Source organism: Dreissena polymorpha, chromosome 14 (assembly GCF_020536995.1).
Source record: "Dreissena polymorpha isolate Duluth1 chromosome 14, UMN_Dpol_1.0, whole genome shotgun sequence".
Classification (NCBI taxonomy): Eukaryota; Metazoa; Mollusca; class Bivalvia; order Myida; family Dreissenidae; genus Dreissena; species Dreissena polymorpha.
The window spans coordinates 15,621,522-15,644,892 of record NC_068368.1 but is presented as its reverse complement, the minus strand read 5'-3'; the positions used below and the strand labels follow the sequence as shown (position 1 = coordinate 15,644,892).

The following is a 23,371-nucleotide window of genomic DNA, read 5'->3' as shown; positions in this document are numbered from 1 at the left end:
AACTTTAATTATTACTACACTTTAGTATATTAAATATTTTCAAGTTTTTGTTCAACATTTTTTGCAAAAGAAAAGAGTGTCTTAATGCATTTGAAAATATACTTAAAACAAACTAAAAATGCATTTTAACATACCTTTTTCCTGGTAAAGTGTATTTGGGATGATAAAAAATACACTTGAAAAGTATTAATGCTGGAAAATGCAGAAAAAATACATTTGTTTCTGTTAGAAGTGTGTCTTGTCTGCATTTTTAAGTGTATTAAATGCACATCAAATGCAGATAAATACAATGCCAATACTGTTACATGTATTGTAATGGACATAAAATGCACTTGTTCTTGTAATTAAATGCTTTAGTGAATTGAAATAACATTTTATAACGTTTTAACAATTAATAATACCTTTTTATATAAATTTTCTTTTGAAATGTGACACTTAAATGATTTTTGCACCACTAGTAAGAGATATAATTTGTGCTCATAATGCTTTATCATTACACTATATAATATCATTTGTTGTATGAAAAATTACCCGTAAAATTCATGTGAAAGCTCAAGAGATCAATAGCAGCGTGCTATACCCTGCTCCTTTTTTACATGACTTGATGGTATTTAGTCCCCAATTCTACATGGCTAAGGGAATATTAATGTGCAGATTTGACAAATAAGTCTTAACTGGGATCCAATAGGCAGACTTTCATATTACTTGTATTTAATTTAAATCATGATCTGAATTGCTCTTTGGCAAATCTTTGTTGGTCACAGTATTCAACTGAATTTTGTTCACTTTGTAGTGATTATATTTTCTATATTTATCAGACAACATCTTTCTTCAAAAGTTTTACATGATTGCTTGGTTAATTTAGAAACTAGATCAATGCATCATAACATAAAATGAAAAAATGTGTAATAGTAAAAATGGCAGCAAAAAAGCACTAGATTATCTGCCTTAAATCTGAGATGATATGTTGATGTTTTGGAATTTCTCATAAATAATGTGTTCCATAGTTGTATAATTGTATACTCGCATGCATGAGTGGTGTCAATGTCACAATACCAATTAAAGCCTATAATTTACTAAAACAATTTGAAGTTTGATGTGTGTTTTTTTTCAAGATCTGTTATATATAATTATATATACATGTATATATATATTGTTGAAAAGTTAACATGCAATAAGTTTACAGTAATTAAGTGACAAATAGTTTTACTGATTTGGTTGCATGCATATATGCAGATATATCATGGTTTGTGCAGAGGACAGTAGCAAAAACAAGAGCTGTCTCTGTAGGATGACATACGCCCCTGATAAACGCTTTAATAGAAGTTATGAGCATTTTTCAAAACCTAAACGCCGACCCTAAGTTCAAGGCCCAAGGGGTCAAAATTTGTGTGTGTATGGAAAGGCCTTGTCCATATACACATGCCTACCAAATATGAATGTTACATCTGAAGCGACATAGAAGTTATGAGCATTTTTTGGAAACCTAAATGCAAAGTGTGACGGATAGACAGACGGACAGTGCGATCACTATATGCCCTCCTTTGGGGGCATAACAATGTGTTTCACATTGTTTTGGTAAATTAGTAATGTAGTTAAAAGAACAGAATCATCAATTATAAAGTTATTGATTATAAAGTGTTGCTGGCATATTTGATGCATTCATCTAGCTATAAGAAGGTCCCTGTTTTATCCCCACTGGCACCGAGTGAGGGTTCTCAAAATCTTTAAACAATATGAATAACTACATATAGGGTCGAGAGCCTTGTTGATATGGGGGCTAAACACCTGAAATCAAAGCGACCCAGGTTAAAGGCCGAGGCCAAATAAATAAACCAGAGGCTGCATGAGCCTGCTATACTCTGAACAAGTATTGTTTCTTCTCAGAAAAGTGGCTTAAGTGTCTTACTTAGTTACTAAGCTTTAGACTTTGAGTTTCAGTGCAATCAATCTAAAATAAATTGGTCAAATTAAAGAATAATTTGTAAAAAATAAACATTCTGCACAAATTCAATTATTTACTTTACCTGTGTGCATGAATCATTTCAGTCTTGATGGTTAGTGAACTATGTCAAAAGCACCATATCTATGAAACACTTTTATTTTGAATAGTGCAATGTTCCACAGAAATGATGCTGATGATAATTCTACACGATGATGAATTATTAGATGTATTTCTAAATTCTATTTCCACCAACAATTCGGTTATTTCACTACCAGTTCACATGCTTCATACACAGTTGAAAATAACACTATTTCACTCAACAACCGTGACACATGTACTCAATTTTTCAACTTTTCGCAATTAAACTTGTCTTCTACTGTTATTGTTGTTGTTGTACTTTTGAAAGTAGTTCGAAAGATGGCGACCATTAACCCAGAGATTGATTTATCAAATAAATCGTCTGCTGATCCAGAGTGATGAAATTTAAGTCGATCTGCTCTTAACTACGCTAAGAACGATAACCCACCACATCTGCCTGTGCACACTGATTAGCCTGTTTATACTTCACCACTGGTACACTGCAGACAGTGAGTGGGTGTATGTAGTCAATAGCTTTTAACAGCTTGTTTGTCATTGAAATCTGTGCATATTTGCTGCGTTCAGGGAAAACGGGGCTAAATGCATGTCAAATAAGTGGTGTCATGTGCACACTGATCATCCTGTGCAGTGAGCACAAGGTAATCAAGGACGACAATTTCTGATTTTATGGTGTTGTTCGTTTGTATTGGAATGACAATTAATGCGTATGCATTAGGCCGTGTTTTCCCAAAAGGAAGTTAAAATTATTTTTTCTATGAATGATTTGAAAAAAAAGATAAAAGTGATAATAACTTCAAAGTAACCTCGCTGACAAGGCAAATACTAACAAAATCGTTTTTAAATCAAATAAACAACCAACGAGTTCTTAATTTTTACCTTGTCACAGTTGTGGCATTTTTTAGTAAACCTCTAAAAGGGACCTTTTCACAGTTTGTCATTAATGCATTGCTTAATATTGATAAATGTTAATATTGGATCTTAAAAGTTCCATTTTAAACAAGAATACGATTAAAGAAACAAAAAATGACCCCAAACTGGGCTCGAACAACTGACCCCTGGAATAAAAATCTATCGTTAAGACCACTCGGCCATCCGTGCTCATACAATGAGAGATGTATTTTATACTTTTAAATAAGCAATCTTCGTAGCGTACAAAATATAACGACAACAACAGAACTCTCCAAATTATTAAATCGTTTAATTTTGTCAATTTACCAAAACGTGGAAAGGTCCCTTTAATATCTCCAGACTTGCAAAGTGAATGAGTTGAACACTGTCAGATCTTACATCATGAATAACTTACAGGTTTTGTGGTTGCCTGTTAGCCTGGGGCCAGTATATTTAAGCCCAGGAAACTCAATTTCAAAACGTGGTTACAGTTGGGCTTAAAAGCAGGGCATCTAGCTTTTTCAAAGCTTGAAACAACTCAATCAAATTCAACATAAAATACAAATTGGCGACTGTGGAACAATTAGGCCTGAGAAATGATTTAATTCCGGCTCACAACAAGACATTATGCATTAAAAGTCTTTCATGTTGGCAAAATTGTTGCTCAATAATTTCAAGAAAATAAATAAAGTATTGGATACATATAACACAACATGCATGATTCTGGGCTTGTTATACTTTAGCAAGGCAACCACAATTCCAAAGATGGTTGCAAGTGCAGCAACCAATTGCGAAAAAAGACATATTGTTGTTATTTTGTCTGAGTTATCCCTATAACATAAATATGAGGATAAACAGTGCACCCACATCTCGACGTGTGCTTTAAGACACGCTCCTTATAAATTTGAACGGGTTATGTTTATTTCAAACTTGCGATATAAAAAGCTATAACATAATTTTGAAAACTGAATTAATGCGTCTAAGATTATGCAATAGCGAAGAACTTCAGTGCCTTCAGCGCTTTAATAATTTCCTGCAACGATATCTATTCATACGACACACGAACACTAATTCCGATCCTAATAAAAAGACGAACGCTTCTGTTATTGTAGGAAAATATGTACGAAATATCTTCGTCACAATCGGCTCGGGGCGCTAATTTGTCTGTGCTGCATTTTTTAAAATTCGTCTTTAATGTATAATTTGCATATTTTATGTTATTGTAACATAATTTTATCAATATGTATGTTACAATTTAAAACATATAAAAATCGTGCATACTCGCTGCAAAAGTCTAAATACCAAAATCCAATCTACCGTACCTTACTTGTCTGCATCTAATGCAAACCGGTCTATTTTGCGAAGCATTTCACAATGTTCATGGGAAACCCTAGTCTGGATTACCTGCCCCTTTGTATATTTGTTTAGAATAGAAGCTGGGAACCAGACTAGGGAAACCCATACCGATAAGAGTCATCATCAGTAAGCCACCGCTGCGTTCCTTCCTATATTTTTGATGCTTCCAATCTGAATAATATATTCTTTAATCCGTATTTTCTAGACAAATATTAAATGCTTTACCTGGTTTATTTTAAATTTAAGAAGCACCAAATGTGATGGGCGTATTAAACCAAACCGAAAGAGGAAGTACTACCATCGGCAAGCCACCGCTATTAAATTACTTTACTAAATTATTGTGTCATTTAATGCTTGTTTGTTGATAATCGTTCCAATCATTGATCAAATCTAATTATGATTTATTTCTTCATACTCCATTTTTTACGAAATCTGAGGTAACAATAACAATTAACCGATGATTTTTAGAAAATGTAAGTGTTGAGTTAGAAGAGTGAAGGAGTATATGAAAGACAAAAATGAAACTTTAATTGTTCCCAACAAGTATATGGAAATTTTAATTCTCCTGTACATTTTTTCGTGAGCGCGGTCGCTGCTTTATCAGTCCGTCTGTTATTTCGCCCCGCGTTCACTCTTGGTTTTTTTTATATAATGTTCTGGGCGACGTCAGTGAAACTTTTGTTTGTATTTAAAGGGGCCGTTTAAAAACAATTTGAAATGTATTGAAGCAGGTCATTAAATGCTTTATATTGATAAATTTAAACATTTGACCTAACAATCTCCAATAAAAAAAAAAACAAGAATACAATTTAAAAAAGGAAAAAAAAATTAACCCTCAACAGGGCTCGAACCACTGCATGACCCCTGGATTCCTGGAGTAAGAGGTCTCCCGCCTAGACCACTCGACCATCCATGGGCATAATTAGAATGGATGTATTTTTTACCTATATAAGCAATCCTCGTAGTTTCCCAAAATATAACTACAACAACAGAACTTTCCAAATTATTCAATCGTTTCGCGTTTGCGAATCTGAAACAACTTATTTTATTTTGTCAATTTACCAAAACGTTAAACGGTCCCTTTAATTGTTTCCTTATATTTTATTAACTCGATTGTCTGTATCTTGTGTGTGTACGATAATAACCGTAACAACTTATAATCATATTGTGTAATTTCATGTCTGGAAAAATAAAATAAGGTCTGAGACCGTCAAGTAAACGTTAAGATGTGATAGTTTTGTGCCATTGTATATTTATTGTTTTGAAATTTTTGACAGGGCATACAAGCACATGCAGAAAGTTCTTTTTTTTACTCACAACCTATGATTAACCAAAATCTAAAATTGGAAACAATTACCCAAATTTGTCATTTCGTTGCACATATATGTATCGTGGTACTGCTCTTTTAAACATTTATAAAACATACATAGTTTAGAAATACTAAACAGAGAATTCCTCGTTCGATGATTTTACTAGGAGATTTCCGAAAAACTGTTGTTTTTGCTTCATATAATCATTGGATCACATATGCATATCTTTTCAGAATAATTTTTTGAATACTGCATTTGGTTGTAAAAGATGTCTCGAAAGCGACCATGGGCTCTAACTGACTTTGCGTATAATTCAAAGGGTTATGAGCGCGCTGATACTGATCTTGGTACAGGTATGCAATCGTTTAATATAAAATCGCTTAAACGTGTATAATTATCTCCCTCCAAAAGTGTGGCATATAGAATTGGCGTTTTCCGTCCGTCCGTCCGCCCAGGCTTCCTAATTAAGAGTCGGAGTATCGGTAGCAAGAAGCTGGCCCCTAGATTTAAGGTCCAGGTAAATGTTTATTGATCAATTAGTCCTGAATAATTTGTCCGAGGCATACCTGTACCTGGCATAATCAATTTACAAGTTATATGGCAGAAGTAGTAATCATGACGCGATGAAATGTCCTGAACAATATCCCCGTGGTCCAAGTTCAAAGTTGTAATTCAATTTCAAAGACTTAAAAAAATAATTGGAAAGCGATCCTGAACATCACCATACCGTTGTCTAGCGTTGTCGGATTTTCAATAGCTTAACGAAAAGTGTAAGGAATGGTGCTGAAGAATATTGTTTTTAGCAGTAATTTCTTAGATTTATTTTTTCAGGACCAAGAGATCAGTCTTGGAAGGTCAGACATGAACGTATCAACATGGATGTGGACCATCTGAGGTAACATGTCAGATTCTTCATGATAGAATGAGTTAGGGGGCTCAGATTGAAATGCAGTATTTTTTTTTGAGAACGTACTTTGGCATAACCTTTTTTATGAAACACATATGAATTAAAGTAGACAAATGCTTTCACAAGTCATAACAATTCATAACCTTACTAATGCCTTAGAAATTGGCACTTAAATATTGTCACCTACCAAGTCAATCCTTGTGATGAAGCTTATATTATTGCCACTATTTATTTTATTATTTGTTTCATTATGCTTTTTTGATTCAGTTTTGTGTCTAATGACAAGAATTGGCCGGGTCTTTATGTTGCTGGAAAGCCACTGTCTCCAGAGAATTACTACTTTGCAATTGAGATTGTTCACAATGGGTTGAACTCGGAGATAGGTATCGGCCTGGTTCCACACAAGTACCCCCTGAATGTCCTGCCTGGATGGAAAGAATTCTCAGTTGGTTACCACGCTGACGATGGATAGTAAGTCTCATCTGCGTGAACGGCTCTGCTTTTCAATTTGTTTATTTCCAACTGTTATGTTTTGAGCATATATTATGATATAGTGTGACAGAACACTAATAGTGTTGTATACAAAATGAAATGTGCGTGTGTGTTGCATGCATTTTGTATTATACTAGCTGGAGAAAATAAACATTTATTATCTGAAGTTTAATTATTAACACATTTTGCATTAATTGTATAGCCTATATGTGGGTGAAGGGACTGGCAGATCATTTGGTGCAAAGTGCAATTTGGGCGATAGAATGGGTTGTGGTATACAGTTTACAAAAAGTGAAGGGGAACGACGACAGATGTTCTTCACAAGAAATGGCAAGAGGGTAAGAAAAATGTTCGCGTGTGTCCGCGTGAGCGCTGGTGGTTGCGTGCATGCGTTCGTGCATGGTTGCATGTATGTGTGCGTGCTGACTTGCAAAATATTCGTGTTAGAGTTCAATGGAAACTTGATTTATTTATATAATCTATAATGGAACAATTTTCAGCACACATCATGCCAGTAGTAAAAGGCCCAGGTCCTATTCGAGCATAAAACAATTCGAGCTTGCCCGCACTGTAACTTCATCATTCATCATACACATGCGGATGTGTTGCTCTGTCTGGTTCTCAAATGTAAAGGTCACACTGGCATTTTAGAGTAATGACAATAGTATGGCGATTTGACGAAAGTAAAGACTTGTTTTCGAACGACATCGGTATAATTTGGTTATTCGACGAATATTAAGTTTTTATATATTGAAAAAAAAAAACACACACAAACACAATAATTATTAAACGAGATGAATATTTTGAATCAGCCATGGGAAATTGCTTAGAAAAGCAAAAACTATATGTTTTCTTTCTAGTTTGTATGAAGATCTCATAATGGAATACTTATTTCAGTAAAAGATGCGAGCCGATTCATTTTCAGGTGGGAACAGTGTTTGTTCCGAACCCGCCGGGAGGCTTGTACCCAGCAGTGGGTATGAAATCAGACGGGGAGAAGGTGAGACTGATACTCGACTCTGCCGACTGGCAGTATGACCTTAAATGGATCCTCGACCCAATGGTACACTCTTTTAATGTAGCAATTATATGAATTATAATGTTATCATACATAATTTTGTATGGTAGGGTCAATTATTCACCGAGTAGTGTGAACTATACTAATCACCTTAATTTCGGCGTTTGCGTCGTCGTCAGCGTCGGAGCGCGCGTAATGCTCTGGTTAAGATAAACGTGCAACATCTCCTTATCAATATTAATTAGGTATTGAATTGAAAATTTCGACATGTGTTCGGGATCTTTGTGTGAGGTCATTTACCCATTTCACTCTGACCTGCACTTTAGAACAATTGTGCCCTCTTTTTGTACTTCGGTTAAGGAAAAAAAAATGTGCAAAATCTCCATATCACTGTTTCCTACTTACCAGTTGTGTGTTAGGTTACTGACAAAGTTTCATAACTTTGACATGTAACCAAGCATAATTATGCCTTATTTTTGTAATTATGAATTGGGGTAAGATAAATGTGCAACATTGTCATACAACTGTTTCTTCGTCAGGTTTTCAATTGAAACTTGAAAAAAATTGGTCGGGGTCATTGTGTCAGGTAACTGACAAATTTCCGTAACTCTGATCTGCAATTTAGCGGAATTTTGTCCTCAGTAAATTCTCGTTAATTGTTGCGTGCAACTACACAATGTTTCTGTTTTTACAAAAGATATTGAAATAAAAAGTAACATGTGGTGTTCAGGATCTTTATGAGAATTATCTGAACAAAACCTATAACTTTGACCAGCCTGTAAGCAACCTTTTGTGTTCATAAAAGTCAGGTATACGGTTTTTTGCTTGTTGGAAATTAGTTAAAGTTTTTATTTTACACCTATTTATTTAAGCTCGATTGCATCCAAAGCCTCAGGCCCAACGCCCCGTTTCCTGGGCCTGTAACCAGTACTTGATGTAATTTGGAAGATCTAGAGAACGCTCCCCGCGTGGGGGATCGAACCCTTGACCTCCCGATCACTCGGCGGACACCATATACATTACGCCACGACGATCTAGCATAAGTTTGTACACAGTAACATTTATTTGTAACAAGCATATATATTTTATAAAAACTGGTCTTTGAGATCATCATGCTAGTTAACCGGCCAAGGCCCATAACTCTTACATGCAATTTAGCAGAATTATGTTCCTTATTAATGTCAATGTTATTTAAATTTGAAAATAAGTTTCCGCCTTATATCTTCAGTTAAGAGATTATATTGTGCTGTAATTGTTTGTGTAAGTAAGTAAAAGGCTGATCTAGCCGGTGATTGCATTGGGGGTAAATGGGGGCAAGGTCACTGTTGCTAAAATTGTTTAGTTTGGATGCTAGCATTGTGCTTTAATTTTTTTTCTAGGTAGCTAGCATGCAGACCTATGGTGGGATTGCATTTTGGGTCAGTAATCATTATTTCCAACAATTTTAAAATTGGTTCCGCTAAAGTCCGTGATTTTGTATTAGGGTATTGTTTTGTTATTGTGTATGTAGGTAGCTTAGATGCAGACCTTGCTTTCGAAGTGTATTAAATTCAACTAAATAATTGGTTAATAGAAAAAAATTCTGGTTTTTATTAATACATTTTCGGTATTAAGTTTTCATAGGCTATATAACTGTTGCATTTATTAAACATCAGATATGTCGCTGTGGCCATTGTATCAGGTGATTGAAAGAAAATGTACAATAAACTAACAAAGCTGGAGAATAGCCGAGGTTGCTCTCTTGGGACAGCTCGTGATATGTGTTAAAATTAACATGTTTGTTAAAAAAGGGCAGACAGGGCTTGCAAACCTCTTACTTCGAAGTATTAGTTATTGGAAATATTGGAAATACATGTATTAACAATTACACTTTACAATGGGTTCGACATGTTGCCGAAAAGCATCTGATATTCGATACAGAAAAGTGGGTTTTAGTACAGTACAAGAAATTAAGGTGCACTGTTTTTATTTTATCTTTGCAGCAGGTACTTGAGGACGTAAAGCGGTATGTTCAGTATTAGGGTATTTTGTATCTTTTCGGGAACAACGAATTTCATGTAAATGTACTGGTATAAGCTCATACATTTGAATTATCGTACTGGGAAATTAAAAAAAAAAGATAATTATTCAAAGCTCAGTTACTTAAATATGTGTAGAAAAATATTTAGAACGATATCTGATGTTTTAAATTCATCAGTTGCACGTATCGGAGTAATCTGTGCAGTCGCTCGGGCGGTTTCTTTGAATAAAATGACTAGTGGACGATGCCAAGATTTCCTCTCTTGATGCTGTTTTTGTGTTTCATTATTCCTGTAATTGTTGTCATATATATTACATTCTTGCAGAAATCAGTGCAAGCAGATTGTATTGACTGCTCTGGGATTGAACACACGGAAGGAGGTGCAAGATTCCTACGATCAGGCAGACAACATGCTTCAGTACAAAGGTGCCTAGGTCAAGGGTCCCGGTGATATGTTTATGCTTCCACGGGTGGATTTCGCTCAAACTTTCAAAATTTATAGATCTTAATGATATGATGATTTAAGAAATAATATTTTTCTATCATGGTTTGTTGTCGAATAATCCACAGTAAGGAGTATAGATGCGTAGGAATTAAATCACGAGTGCGAAGCACGAGTGATTTGATAACACGCATCTATATTCCTTACTGTGGGTTATTCGACAACAAACCATCATAGAAAATTTTTTTTTCGATTCTAACACGATTCTGATTGATTTGGTTCAAGCTTTTGGACGTGAACTATATTTTTCAATACTCCGCCCTTCTTAGTACAAAGTTCACTATTTAGTGACGTCATTGAATTGTACAAACATATGACGTCGTTTTCATTCATAAATATTTTGCAAATGACGTCACTTTCATTGTGAACAACAATCGTTGAAACTAAATGACGTCACGTTTACTGCAATATTTTCTTTATTTATTCAGAACTATTATCGAAACATTAAGCTCCGCCCATATATTATTGCAGAATAACACACACTTGATTTTCTTCTTTGTCTATAGAAACTTTAGAAAGCAAGTCGCGCGTCGTATTAGAATCATAAATAAAGGATTTTGTGCTGCAACTACGTTTGGTAAATTATGGCTCTTAGTCTGTTTTTTCAACATTTTTAATATATGTTCGCATGAAGATTGTGTTTTAACTCTTCTTTAACTATTGCCTGGATCTCGCCAACATTTCTATAGTTGAATTATCTTAATATGCAGGTGATCTTTAAGAATGGAATTCATTTTGAGACGATTTTATTAAGACTTTAAAGGTAATATATTCCACAAATTGTGTATTTTAACTCTTTTTTAACTACTGGACGCATATCGCTAAACTTTAACAGTTGAATAAGCTTAATGTGTAGATGATCGTTAAGAAAAGAAGTTTGGCTGCTACAAGCTTTCGCAGAAATACACATGTATAGCCCTTTTTGTGTTTTGCTCGTAAGAAGTATTTACATATGTGGCTGGGAACGAGACTTTGACCCTTTCGGCGCTGACGTCGTTAACGAGAAATAACGTTGCAAAGTCGTGACAACTTTTTCGCGCAATTTTCACACGTTTTTACTGCGATAAATATCTTATTTCTTTTATTTATTTTCCGAAACAATCTATGAATTACCCAATCAGTGATTATGTTACGGTTTTTATACGAAAACATTAGTATAGTTTAACCATAGCTGATTTATAACCCATCGTACACTACGGCACCGTGTGACTGCAGGCATGTTTTACACTTTTTACCATTATTCGGGTGTTATCTTGCGGTGATAATGGTAGGGCATGAATAGGTGTTCACTACTGAATCCCTGAAATATGATACACGTGAAGACTATCGTAAACCATTGCACTAGAAAAGGTTACATTCCACTAAGAAACGGCCGAAAAAAAAAGTTGCAAAAACAGTCGATTTTGATTTGTGTCAAGTTCTTTTTTGCATTGTACATGACATATCTTTTTTATTGCATAAATCGATTCCGCTTAGAATGGCCTTTAAGAAAAGGTATGGTTATGGGGGTCTCTATGTGCAAAATGTTGCATTTATTTTCGCTCAAAGTTGCCGCATTTACATTGAATTATATAGGGAAATTATTTAGTGTATTATGACCTGCATCAATTAATGGATAAACTTCCTGCTTACAAAAAGGTTAGTTTTTCTTTCTTTTTTGTTGTTTTTCCGTCAAATAATGTGAAATTAGTCGGCAAAGGATGTATCCCATATAAATTTAACCACGTCTAGTGTTTATTATCACTGTTAAAATTAGTTTGGCTGTACGATTCATGATTATATGCGATAATTGGAATTTTCACCCGGAAGTTGTCAAAAAATGTCGTTTGGTTTTGATACAATGATAGTTTATGTTATGTGAAGTTTTCATAAGAATGATGAGCCAAACTAGTGAAATTTATTCCCAAGAATCTACAATTCCATACGAATTGTCACAGACTGATGACGTATTTTTAAATGAACTTGCACAAGTTGATGAGTTATACCACATTGGCCATGAATCTTTTGCAAAATCAAATGATAACTTGACAGTTTTCCAATCCAATTTTGTACAGGTTGAAACTTGTGATGTAGATTTGGGAAATCATGCAAGTATTTCATTTGAAGATGTTGATGATCATTTTGATGATTATGATGGTGATACATGTGATCAGGTTGATTGCTTACTTTATGATGACCACATTAATTGTGGCGAATCCGAGCCTGACCAAATACAAATGGATCACAAACAGAATGACATTAGAAAAGAAGATCAAAAAGAAGCAGAAATTATTTCAAATTTCACGCGTGAAACATGCCAGTGTAGTGTCTTTTATGGAAGTAAACCATGTTCAACAATAGTTGGTGTTGATAATCTGCTAGAAAATAGGACCCAATGCCAGGAACTGTCTTCAAGAGAAAAAGAACTTGTAGTTAAATCCCAACTTTGTACCCAAAGAAAAAATAGTACTTTTACATCTGAAAACAAAAAATCTAAAAGGTTGCGAACGAGACCGTCTCAGAAATATTTTTTCCATGGTCAGCAAATTTGTAAGAAAACTTTCTGTTTTGCATTTGCAATTTCTCAGTCAACGTTAAAAAGAATGAGTAAGTCTTATGACATGTATGGCCTGAGTGTCAATGAACATGGTAATTGCAAAACAACACCTGCCCATGCACTTTCATTCGACGATACTACAAGAATAAAAAAATTCATTGAAGAATATGCAAATAAAAATGCATTACCTTTGCCCGGACGACTGCCTAATTGTCCAAAGCAGACAGTTTTGCTTCTTCCATGTGACAAAAATGTAACTGACATTTATGACTTATACATGAAGAGTGCAAAGGAAGCAAACTATAGAGTTGTGTCTTTAAAAACATTTAGAAACAAATGGAATTCATTATGCCCCCACATTGCAGTAGCTACACCAGCGACAGATTTGTGTGTAAAATGTCAAAAATTCATGGGCAAATTAAAAACCAATGCTCATCTGTCAGATGAAGAAAGGCACAATGTACTAAGTGACTATACATGTCATGTTCAAAAGGCCAACCGGCAACGCCAACTTTTCAAGGACCAGGTTCTTTGTAGTAAAGCTGTGTGCAGTACTACAGATGTCACTGAAGGTCTTGAAAAATGAGGATTTTTTAATAAACAAATTTTATTTCCATTATAAATTCATAAATTGTAAATTAACTATTCAAAAATATGTTATACAAATAAGGTACCTCATATGAGGTACATTTGTGCTTTGTCCTGGAAGATGAACCGCAGCATTTTATGCATTTTGCCATGAACATGCTATAGCTTAAATGTTGAACATTCATTTATATGGTGCATCTAGCTGTACATGTTGGGAAACAATTATAAAAATATGTATATATAATAAAAAATGTCTAAATAAATTGATTCACTTAATACAATTTGGTTCATTTTGTTAACAGGTGCAGAACCATGTTCACTAGATGCCACACTTCACTACTCATGGGATTTTGCCCAGTGTGTACACTACCCTCATCACGCCATGCAAGTGGGGCCAATCTACTTTGCGACACCAAGAAAGTGCCATGTGTTTGGGATGTGCGCTGAAGGAACAGGTATGTTATTGTAATTATCAGTTTTATATATCTTCACAATATGTAATAATAACTAATTGTAACTACATTGCACTACTATAAGAAAAACATTTGTTAATATACTGCATTATTTAGTTGTTGTTTTTATGCCCCCGAAGGTGGGCATATAGTGATCACACTGTCCGTCTGTCTGTCTGTCTGAAATTCCGTCACACTTTGCGTTTAGGTTTCGAAAAAGTGCAAAAACACTTTGCGTTTAGGTTTAGAAAAATGTGGAAAAAGGAGGCATATGTCATCCTTTGCTGACAAGCCTTGTGTATATTGTAATTAAACAATACAAGTGTTTTGCACAAATATTAAGTGAAAATCTTGTATGCATGGCGTATTAAAATATAGTCTTTTTATAGTTTTTATTTGTAAAAATTGTTTTTATGTACATAAAACAATATTACAGGAATACAGAGATTCTATATGATTGACGAGTCAGAAATGCCTGGGAAAGGTGGCGATTGTGTCACAAGTTTGGTGCACCACTATTTTTCTCACTTTGGCGCTGGAGAAAAACACGCAGAGGTAATTTATTGCGATACATACTCTGAGATTAACAAAATAATGTTTTGTCTTTCTTTTCATTGGAAAAATTAAGTAAATTTATACATAGTTGCTTTTGTAATAATTGTTACTTTAATCTATGTTTTTGTAATTTGTAATTATTTCATTTTGTTGCTGGACATAACATAATTCTGTTTCCATTAATTCATAAATGTTTTCATAGGTGTAGCAATAATCTCCATTTAAATATATATTAATTATTTTAAACAAAAAATGTTTATTCGCAGATTCACTTTGACAATGCTGTTGGGCAGAATAAAAACAACACCATTCTGGGCTATTGCATGTGGAGAGTGTTGACAGGTAATAAAACGGTCATTGTCTTTCTTTAAAATATAACCATTTAAAAAGTATAATAATGTGTAGTGTGTAGAGACATTTGAAAAGGTTTGTGTTTAGGTCCACTTTATTTCTAAAGTATCAAAGCTATTGCTTTCATACTTGCAGCACTAATCATCTAATAAATGACCACACCCCAACTATACCCCCCTCTTAACCCCCCCCCCCCCAATTAAAACATTTTATGTTGTTGCAAAATCCTTTAAAAAAACAAATATTTATTTGTATTATTTCATTTTTGAAAGACTGTCCAACCATCCCACCCAAGAATCCCCCATTTCATTTTGGAAAGATTTTACTAAAATTGCCATAACTTCTTTATTTATGATCTGATTTGATTCATACTTTGACAAATAGATGAGCTGTCTAGGCGGTGCTCTTGTTATACTATATGATAAGAACTTTGGTCGCTTGTTTCTATCAATTACAAAATGTATAAAGCATATTGAAATGAATCTTTCGAGGTTGTAACCTGAAGAAAAAGATTATAAAATTGTTACTGTTTTTTTGGAATATCATTGCAGGTCTGCATGAGTCTGTTTCCTTGAGTATGATGCTACCGGGACATACCAAATTCACGCCAGATTGGCACTTTGGTGTGTGGAAAATAAAATGGCGCCAATCAGATGCTGAATGTATGGAGGACATTGCTTACACAGTTAAAGCATCTTCTAGGTCTGGGCATAACATTCCGCAACGCGTAAATGATCCATCTAGACCGGTGGTGTTTTTGAACTGGAAGACATTCTTAGAAAACTATTTCAAACTTTTAAAAAACATCACAAAATACTACCACTTTCGTTGCACTGCGGATGAGCCAGGGGTTCTCATTTGTCGAGAGTTCTGTGACTCGGAGGAAGTTAGATTTAATCTTCTAAAGGCAAGACCCGAGGCAGGCTGCCTTCCAACAGTTAAGGTTATCCCCCCTCTAGATCATCTGAGGCAGTGGTATCTTTACGAGAAAATTGCACCGTTCTTTATCAATGAAGTTGCCAGAGACATTGTGTGTCCCAAACCATCTATTCCAAAGTAAAAAATGTGAGAGCTTGTTATCCTATTAACAATTGTTCATTTTCTCAAATTGTTGTTCTTGCATTATACTTATGATAAACTGTTTTCTGATTAGTATTCATGACTATGACATTTACATGGTATTGTTATTTGTATGACAATTAGCTGAATATCTTATTAATAGTGTGTTTCTTTTATTGAAAGTGACATAGCAATCAATAATCAAAAATAGTTTATGGGCATATATAACCTGAACTGAGATTTATAATTAATTAACAAATCAATCATAGTGATTTCACTATAAAATATTCTGTACAGTATGATTATTACATTGTATAATATGACTGGCATGTGTTCAAAGATAACTTAAACTGTTGTAGTTTGTATTGACATCAAAATGTGTGATGTAAACATATGTGTTCATATTATGTATCTATTATATTTTACAAGTAAACGAACATATTTTGTTGTGTAAAGTTTAATCTATGGTGACATTTACCATTGAATATTGATGTGCTTATTGCTGTAATTTTCTTTTATTTGAAAATCATGTTTTTGGACCTCTATATATGAAATGGGTTGATATTATTTTCTATCTACACTTATGGTCAATTTCATTGTTGATAACAGGTACAAATGAAATTGATAATTTACTGTTTCCATAGCAACTGTTAACTTAATTTAAAAAAATCTAATTAATTGTGTATCAATCTTTGAATAAAATACAATTGCTAAATAAACCATGTATGGCAGTATAGATGCTTAACAAAAATTCAAAATGTCAGTTTTTTTTTCATTTAGTTTCAAGTTCGTTGCTATACAATATGTTCAATTTATGAATACACCCCTATTTTCAGAAAATGTTCATACATTGATTTTACTATAAACATGTTGGTAATGTTTAATATCTGTCCAGAAGATATTTTGTTGATGTGTTGTTATTCTGTGTCTTAAATTCTTTAAAATGACAATACATTTGAAAAAAAGAACAGTGTCTGTTTCCATGGCAACAATGAGCGTTTAATGTTTTATAATAATACAATTAATTATGTAAGTCATAGTTATTGACTGTCATCACCATACACACACAATTGAGTGATTATCAACAAAAACTGATCAGCATAAAATGAACTAATACTGGTAGAATTACAACGTCATTTCGTTGTATTGAAACGTCATTTCGTACAAAATCGCGCAAATCAGTGTTTCTGACATGCAATACAAAAAATGACATAACTTCGTCAATTTTAGGAATTCAATGCTCAAATTTCAGATTTTGATTTTTCAGATGTAGCACTTTCATAATATATGCTTAACTGAAAAAGTCATTTTTTGACCAGATGGGTCAAAATCTCGTTCCCAGCCACATATGTAGTCCCAAAAATGCACGTTTTCATCTCCTCTTTAACTACTGGTTAGATCATGTTGAATAACCTGTTGTGTAGATAATCGTTAATAGAGGAATTTCTGCTGCGATGAGGTTTGGCTGAATCATGGTCATTTTATTTTATCGTTTAATATGGAATATCTAGTTATAACATTGTGTGTGTAAGACACCTCTAATTGCTTGACAGATTCTGCTAAATCAATCACAGCTGAATGTGTATATGGTCGTTATGGAAGGAATGCGACACGTGTGTGCCCTTTGAGGCTTTGTCTACTGTAGAATATATAGTGGATTAATCTGTGTCCAAACATGTGTTGATGGGGCATCACTGTATGGAAACATTTCTTGTTATTATTATATGATGTAAATCTCTTTATCGCGAGAGTGAGAATTCGCAAATCAGATTTCGCCATTGCATAGTAAAATACCTGTAGTGATGATTCTTAAATTAATGAAGGAGTGGAATTGTGTTATCAGTATTAAAAAGTTTATGTTTGTTTCAAAATTGATTTATTTTGATTTTTAAATAATGTTTTGATATAAATTAAATAAAGGAATACATTGGATAAATACATTGAATGTACATTTATTTAATTCTGACTGAAATGACTGTACTAATCAGTTGCCGATTGAATGAACACATTACAACGATTTCCTTGCAGGTGATGTTTCAACTTCGAATGGGCGTGTACAGTTTTTGACACGCGCTCTTGAACTGGCAAAACAAGGCAAAACAAAATGGATTGTGCATACTACAGTGAAACGAAATGGTGTAGAAATACCTGTTGGTAAGCAGTTGAAAGACAAATATACCGACCAAATTCTTACGGAAGTCAAACGAAAATTTTGATCACCACCCCTTCATAATTCTGAAAGGAGCACTTCGAACCATTTTTGTAGAGTTATTTGAGGCCTGTTACTTCAATGATTATTAATGGGAGCAGATTGAATACGCAAACAAATAAACAGTATTTAGCAATGATTAAGGAAGAAGCCTGGAAGACGTTGAGAAACGCCCTTTGTCATTTAGTAGTAACGGACAAATAATACATGTTTACTTAGAGACTCGCGCATTCATAATTCATTGTTTTCGAACGAAGCATCGGTTCAGAGGTGATAATTTAAGATAATAAAATATTAATCAGTTGTTACTTTACAACTACCTTTTAATTTGATGATTTAGCGTGCCAAAGTGTGTAGATAAAGAGAATACATAGTTGGTGATTTTTGATATCATGTGGTATCTTGAAACTTGCTAATTTGATGATGATGAAACACCTATTTATATAATTATACTCAATGGCGTTATACAAAACATATATATATGTACATAACATTGAAAAAAAAGAGTGATTGATACTATTATGAAGCATGAATTAAAGGATTAATAATCTAAACATGTGTGATATAAATGAAAATGCTGTAAGACTTAAGCAATAAAACAATACAGGCTACAATATTAAAACACAGTAAAAATAAAATATTATGTAATAAATTGATAAAGATAGAGTAAGACGATAATTATAATGATATTATGAGCAAATTTTTTGCAAAATAAATACACTATTTTTTCATTAACTGAAAGGATACGTGAAAGGATATTTCTGCACTCTGACTGTCGGATCCCACAGCTACCGGTCACCTGTCCCCTTACGGACATTTCTTTTGGGTTTTAACCTTATTTGAACTATTGATATCAGACGAGGCTGATGTGGCGTATGAAACGGCTTTTCACACTCCATATCGGACGAGTGATTACATACAATCTGTCATGTTAATATTTAAATTGATAACATGTTAAGTCTATTTGTGTACAGTTAAATGTTTATCAGTACTTCTTTTATTTGTGTTCGTCAGCAGCAAATGAATGGTAGCGGACAAAATTCGTATTAGTTTCAATTTTTCCGTTGATTAATGCCCATTTGGTGATATGTCAATTTGTGTATATACCTTATAAATGATTATATTTGTGTTAAAAAAATTTTTTGGTGTATTAATTTTCTCAATAAAATATGAATCGCTTAGTTTGTTTACATTTTAACGAAATATGCAAACTTTGAAGCATACAAAAGAGTAGTTCCCAGAATGGGCGGGACTAAACAAACATAGAACGCTACCAATTTGATTGATTAACTCATATGTGTGAGGCGTTAAACAAAATGTTATTAATGGGCGGAGTTTAGAAGCGTTATCGGATGGGGTGTCCGATAACACTTAAAATAGGTTGGCGTCTCCAGCGTAATTGTGCATTTGTGGCATAATAAATAACCAGGTACATCTTATATATCGACGGTAGTTCGAAGGCATGTAGTCCTCCTAATCTCCTAGTCCTATTGTTCACCATTGATTTTGCATATTTTATATTTCAAAGTTAATTGAAATAGTACACGTCAGGTGCGTAGCTGGGCATACGCAAATACGCACGTGCGTACGCTGTTTGGAAAACAAAAACAAAATTAAAGTGATCGAAAAATGCAATTAAATGTGATGCCTAACCCGGGTTAGGCATATTTTCTATGCGAGAGATGTGTTTTCATATCATGTTTTACAGTGTGATTTTTTTGTCGACTTCATAGAATACGCATGATTTACCATTTGCGAGGTCACGTGTTTTGGTGGTGACAACACATAACATTATTATCGACTGCGCTTTATCGTTGTTTTCTACCACGTATTCGAAAGGATTGCTAATGAAGTGGGAGATTTTAAGAATGGCTGCTTATTTGATGTAGCCCCCGTACAGAGATGTTTTCGACGGAAAATCAGACCAGCCAACATCCTGTGCAGATAAAATACAAATTGTTGACTGCTGACTGTAGTAATGTTCCAATGTGTAAGTTCCCTGTTAGGTAGGTTTACCTTAATGTCCTCTGTGCATGCAAATTCATGAAATTTAAAATCTTTTCCAAATTATAATAATTTTGTTAAATGCTGAGGTATGACTTTCAAATATAATTGCTATGTTCCGACAAAGGTTTAAACCATCAGAAACGCGTTACTATATTATATGTGCACAAATTTGAAATGGGTCACGCGCGGAAATTTTTAGCTACAGATCTCACCAAAGATAGCGTAACACGTTACTGACCTTATTTTGGTACCAATAATTATTTTCATTAAAGAGGTTCCAGATCGCTTCAACTGAAATATTTCAAGAACTATTCCTGCTGCGGTACTCTGAGAAGACCAATGGAGTGTTCTGTGCTCCTTGTTACCTATTTGCTGGTGATACTCAATACCAATTTGATCAGACAGCCAGACCTGGATTGGAACAACGTGTCTTCCACTCTGAAGAAACACAAGAAAAACCCTTATCGTATTGCACGAGTAGCCGACGATTTCTTAGCAATTGAACGAGGTAAAAAGAAAGATATTGAGTGTACCTTAAATGCAAATTACAATGCTCTTGTAGAGAAGAATAGAAAAAATCTTGTCCGCATCGTGGAAGAAATTGTGTTTTGTGTGGAAAACAAACTATTGCTTTACCTGGCAGTGACAATGAGGAAAAGGGAAATTTCAGAGCGTTGTTGAAACGCCAGGCAAAACTTGACCCTATCATGAGAGGACACCTAGAAAGCGTATATCAAAAGACAATGTATTTATCCACAAAGATCAAGAACGAGCTGATAGAAATATGTGGATCTATTATCACGTCAGATATTGCCAAAACATGCAACTAGTCGGATTCATGGCGGACGAAGCCACTGTAGCTGCCACTGTGGAGCAAATGGCTCTCTGCCTACGATTTTACGATGCAGAGAAAACATGTCTCCGGGAGGAGTTCGTTGGGTTTGCCGAGTGCAAGTCTGCCACCGGCGAAGCTCTGGCTAATGCCTTCCTCGAGAACCTTCAAGCTCTTGGAGTAAACATTCAGAAAATGCGCGGCCAAGGTTATGATGGTGCGTCGAACATGTCCGGGAAGCAGAAGGGGTCCAGGCTCGCATCCAAGCAATCGTCACGAGAGCTGTATACACTCACTGCAAGGCGCACGGTTTGAATCTCGCCATTATACACGCCTCCGACTCGATGCACGCTAAGAACATGATTGCAACTGTCTAAACAATAGCGTTTGCCTTTGACTACTCTGCCAAACGGCTTTTGCGGGTCCAGAAGAACTTGAAAACTGACCCCGTGGGCACAGAAGAGATGGGTAGGAAAACAATACTTGCAACGCTCTGCGAGACCAGGTGGGCAGCCCGACATGATGCGCTTCACAGGTTCCTTACATTGTTCAGGTAAGTTGAGCACACAATTTACAATCGCACATTTTCATTGTGACTTCAGAGACATTTAGGAAAATAACTTTTGATAAATTACAAATTAATTCTAAAATAAACTGGTCTTTTTTATTAGTCTATAAAGTATTGTCGTGAGTTTTTAATGATATACCCCGACATAATTCTAGAATATAAATCTTAAAGGAAAATCACATGTTTTAAAATCGAAGATAAATGGTATCATATCCGAGTTTATCACGCCATATTTTACACTATAATTCTAGCATTGTCTGAAACCTCTCTAGAATGCACGTACGGCTTCGTAGAGTTAAAAAAACATCTTGCGTTTCCACCCTGTTGATATTTCATTACATGTAAAACCATATTTAAATCCGGTTGCCACATGCATACGCATGTTGTTCCAGGGCCAATATTACAAGTAACGGTAAGAGGGGTTACTATGCTCTTCAGTTGTGAAACGATTCGATGCACTTGGATTTTCGACGCTTATATGATGATTGAATGTAAGAAACATTCAGATATTCCATAAAGGGTTAAAACAAACGTTTTGGAGTTCCCCTTTGTGTGGAAACTGCTGTTAAACATTATACTGATCCAAAAATATGCGATAGATAACATTATTAGGGTTAACTGCAGCATGCGTTGAGCTACTGTGCAATGAGTTCTTTCTTCTACATATAGCATACATAAATGTGGATATGCCTATAGACATTCATTATGCATGGTACTTATACAGTTTCCGCAAAGGTACGACCTTGTGGTGGTACGATGTTTCATCCTCAAAGGCATGATTAATTTTTAATATATGGAAAATCATATACATCTTCATGAGTATAATGGATTGACTTGACGAAAACAGCAAGTGCCAAAACCAGGGTCCACAGGGCTTTACACACGGACTGGACAGAATTTGAACACACCGTTAAGAACTTTAGTTTTGCAAATATCACGATTTGTTAAAATACATTTACAAACAAATCCTTAGTGCATAAAATACAGTTTTTCTCGAAGTTTGTGCCGATAACTTAAGATTTAAGAATACATCATTTAAAACGTCTTAAATAAGTGCCAAAAGTTCACGTTACGTGCAGCATAACCGTGTACATGAATGCTGTACTCATCGAAATTTTGGTCAAGAACACTGGCTAATATTAAATAAAGTAATTCTGATGTAGTTCGCATTGCCATAAGCAGCTAAAAGAACTGTCTTTTATACACTAGTTGAAATTGTTGAGAAAAGTTTTTTTTATAAAATTATATGAAACAAAGCACCACTTACTGGTGTGCTGACATCCATTTAAATTTAATTGTGAACCACACAAAGTCACGTGATCCTGCACCCTGGAAACTGTAGTACACTGAAAAGTACAATACAGTTTAGAACTACCTACCAAGATAAAGACAATTGAACAATGTGTGCGTGTACTCTTCATTTTTCGCTACCACTTCGGTATCAGCGTCATGCTTAGTCATGACACACTAAATTCATGACACTAATTTCCCATATTATTTTACGCTAAAAATTATTTTAAAAATTCCCAAAATGTAGCATTATATGCATTTATGGAAAATAAAGTATTGCATGTCCTTTTTTAAAACGTTGACCGTCTTTGGCTTTGGCCGTTATTGAATCGGACCGTTTTGACCAGACAATGACGGTCTCGACAGAAGCATTCCGCATTTCGGGAA

The 23,371-nt window shown here is 34.5% G+C and overlaps 2 protein-coding genes across 6 annotated transcripts; both read left to right on the top strand.

The window, feature by feature from the left end:
- Positions 1 to 5,823: 5,823 nt before the first annotated feature.
- Positions 5,824 to 18,323, top strand: LOC127858299 (SPRY domain-containing protein 3-like). Of its 4 annotated transcripts, none has more exons than XM_052395308.1 (9): positions 5,824 to 5,951; positions 6,430 to 6,493; positions 6,773 to 6,976; positions 7,200 to 7,335; positions 7,923 to 7,997; positions 9,395 to 9,433; positions 9,998 to 10,020; positions 10,361 to 10,461; positions 18,107 to 18,323. In XM_052395308.1, exons 1-9 carry the CDS (start codon positions 5,867 to 5,869, stop codon positions 18,292 to 18,294), a joined length of 915 nt encoding a protein of 304 aa, XP_052251268.1. In that variant the 5' UTR covers positions 5,824 to 5,866; the 3' UTR covers positions 18,295 to 18,323. The 4 variants fall into 4 exon arrangements, with proteins under 4 accessions (XP_052251268.1, XP_052251265.1, XP_052251264.1 ...); XM_052395305.1 differs by having other exon boundaries at positions 7,923 to 8,060; positions 10,001 to 10,020; XM_052395304.1 differs by having other exon boundaries at positions 7,923 to 8,060.
- LOC127858297 (uncharacterized) lies at positions 12,134 to 16,836 on the top strand. Of its 2 annotated transcripts, none has more exons than XM_052395303.1 (5): positions 12,134 to 12,175; positions 13,964 to 14,116; positions 14,550 to 14,668; positions 14,935 to 15,010; positions 15,571 to 16,836. In XM_052395303.1, the coding sequence occupies exons 2-5, from the start codon at positions 14,044 to 14,046 to the stop codon at positions 16,077 to 16,079; spliced, it is 777 nt and encodes a 258-aa protein (XP_052251263.1). In that variant the 5' UTR covers positions 12,134 to 12,175; positions 13,964 to 14,043; the 3' UTR covers positions 16,080 to 16,836. The 2 variants fall into 2 exon arrangements, with proteins under 2 accessions (XP_052251263.1, XP_052251262.1); XM_052395302.1 differs by lacking the exon at positions 12,134 to 12,175 and adding an exon at positions 13,097 to 13,645.
- Positions 18,324 to 23,371: the final 5,048 nt, after the last annotated feature.

What these genes read in the sequence shown, in the direction of transcription:
- LOC127858299 (XM_052395304.1), top strand. Translation starts at nt 5,867, where the DNA reads ATGTCTCGAAAGCGACCATGGGCTCTAACTGACTTTGCGTATAATTCA. An exon ending in ATGGATGTGGACCATCTGAG is followed by an intron (nt 6,494 to 6,772) that starts GTAACATGTCAG and finishes TTTTTGATTCAG; the next exon opens with TTTTGTGTCTAATGACAAGA. An exon ending in CAACATGCTTCAGTACAAAG is followed by an intron (nt 10,462 to 18,106) that starts GTGCCTAGGTCA and finishes ATTTCCTTGCAG; the next exon opens with GTGATGTTTCAACTTCGAAT.
- LOC127858297 (XM_052395302.1), top strand. Translation starts at nt 13,120, where the DNA reads ATGAGTAAGTCTTATGACATGTATGGCCTGAGTGTCAATGAACATGGT. An exon ending in CTGGAGAAAAACACGCAGAG is followed by an intron (nt 14,669 to 14,934) that starts GTAATTTATTGC and finishes GTTTATTCGCAG; the next exon opens with ATTCACTTTGACAATGCTGT. An exon ending in CATGTGGAGAGTGTTGACAG is followed by an intron (nt 15,011 to 15,570) that starts GTAATAAAACGG and finishes ATATCATTGCAG; the next exon opens with GTCTGCATGAGTCTGTTTCC.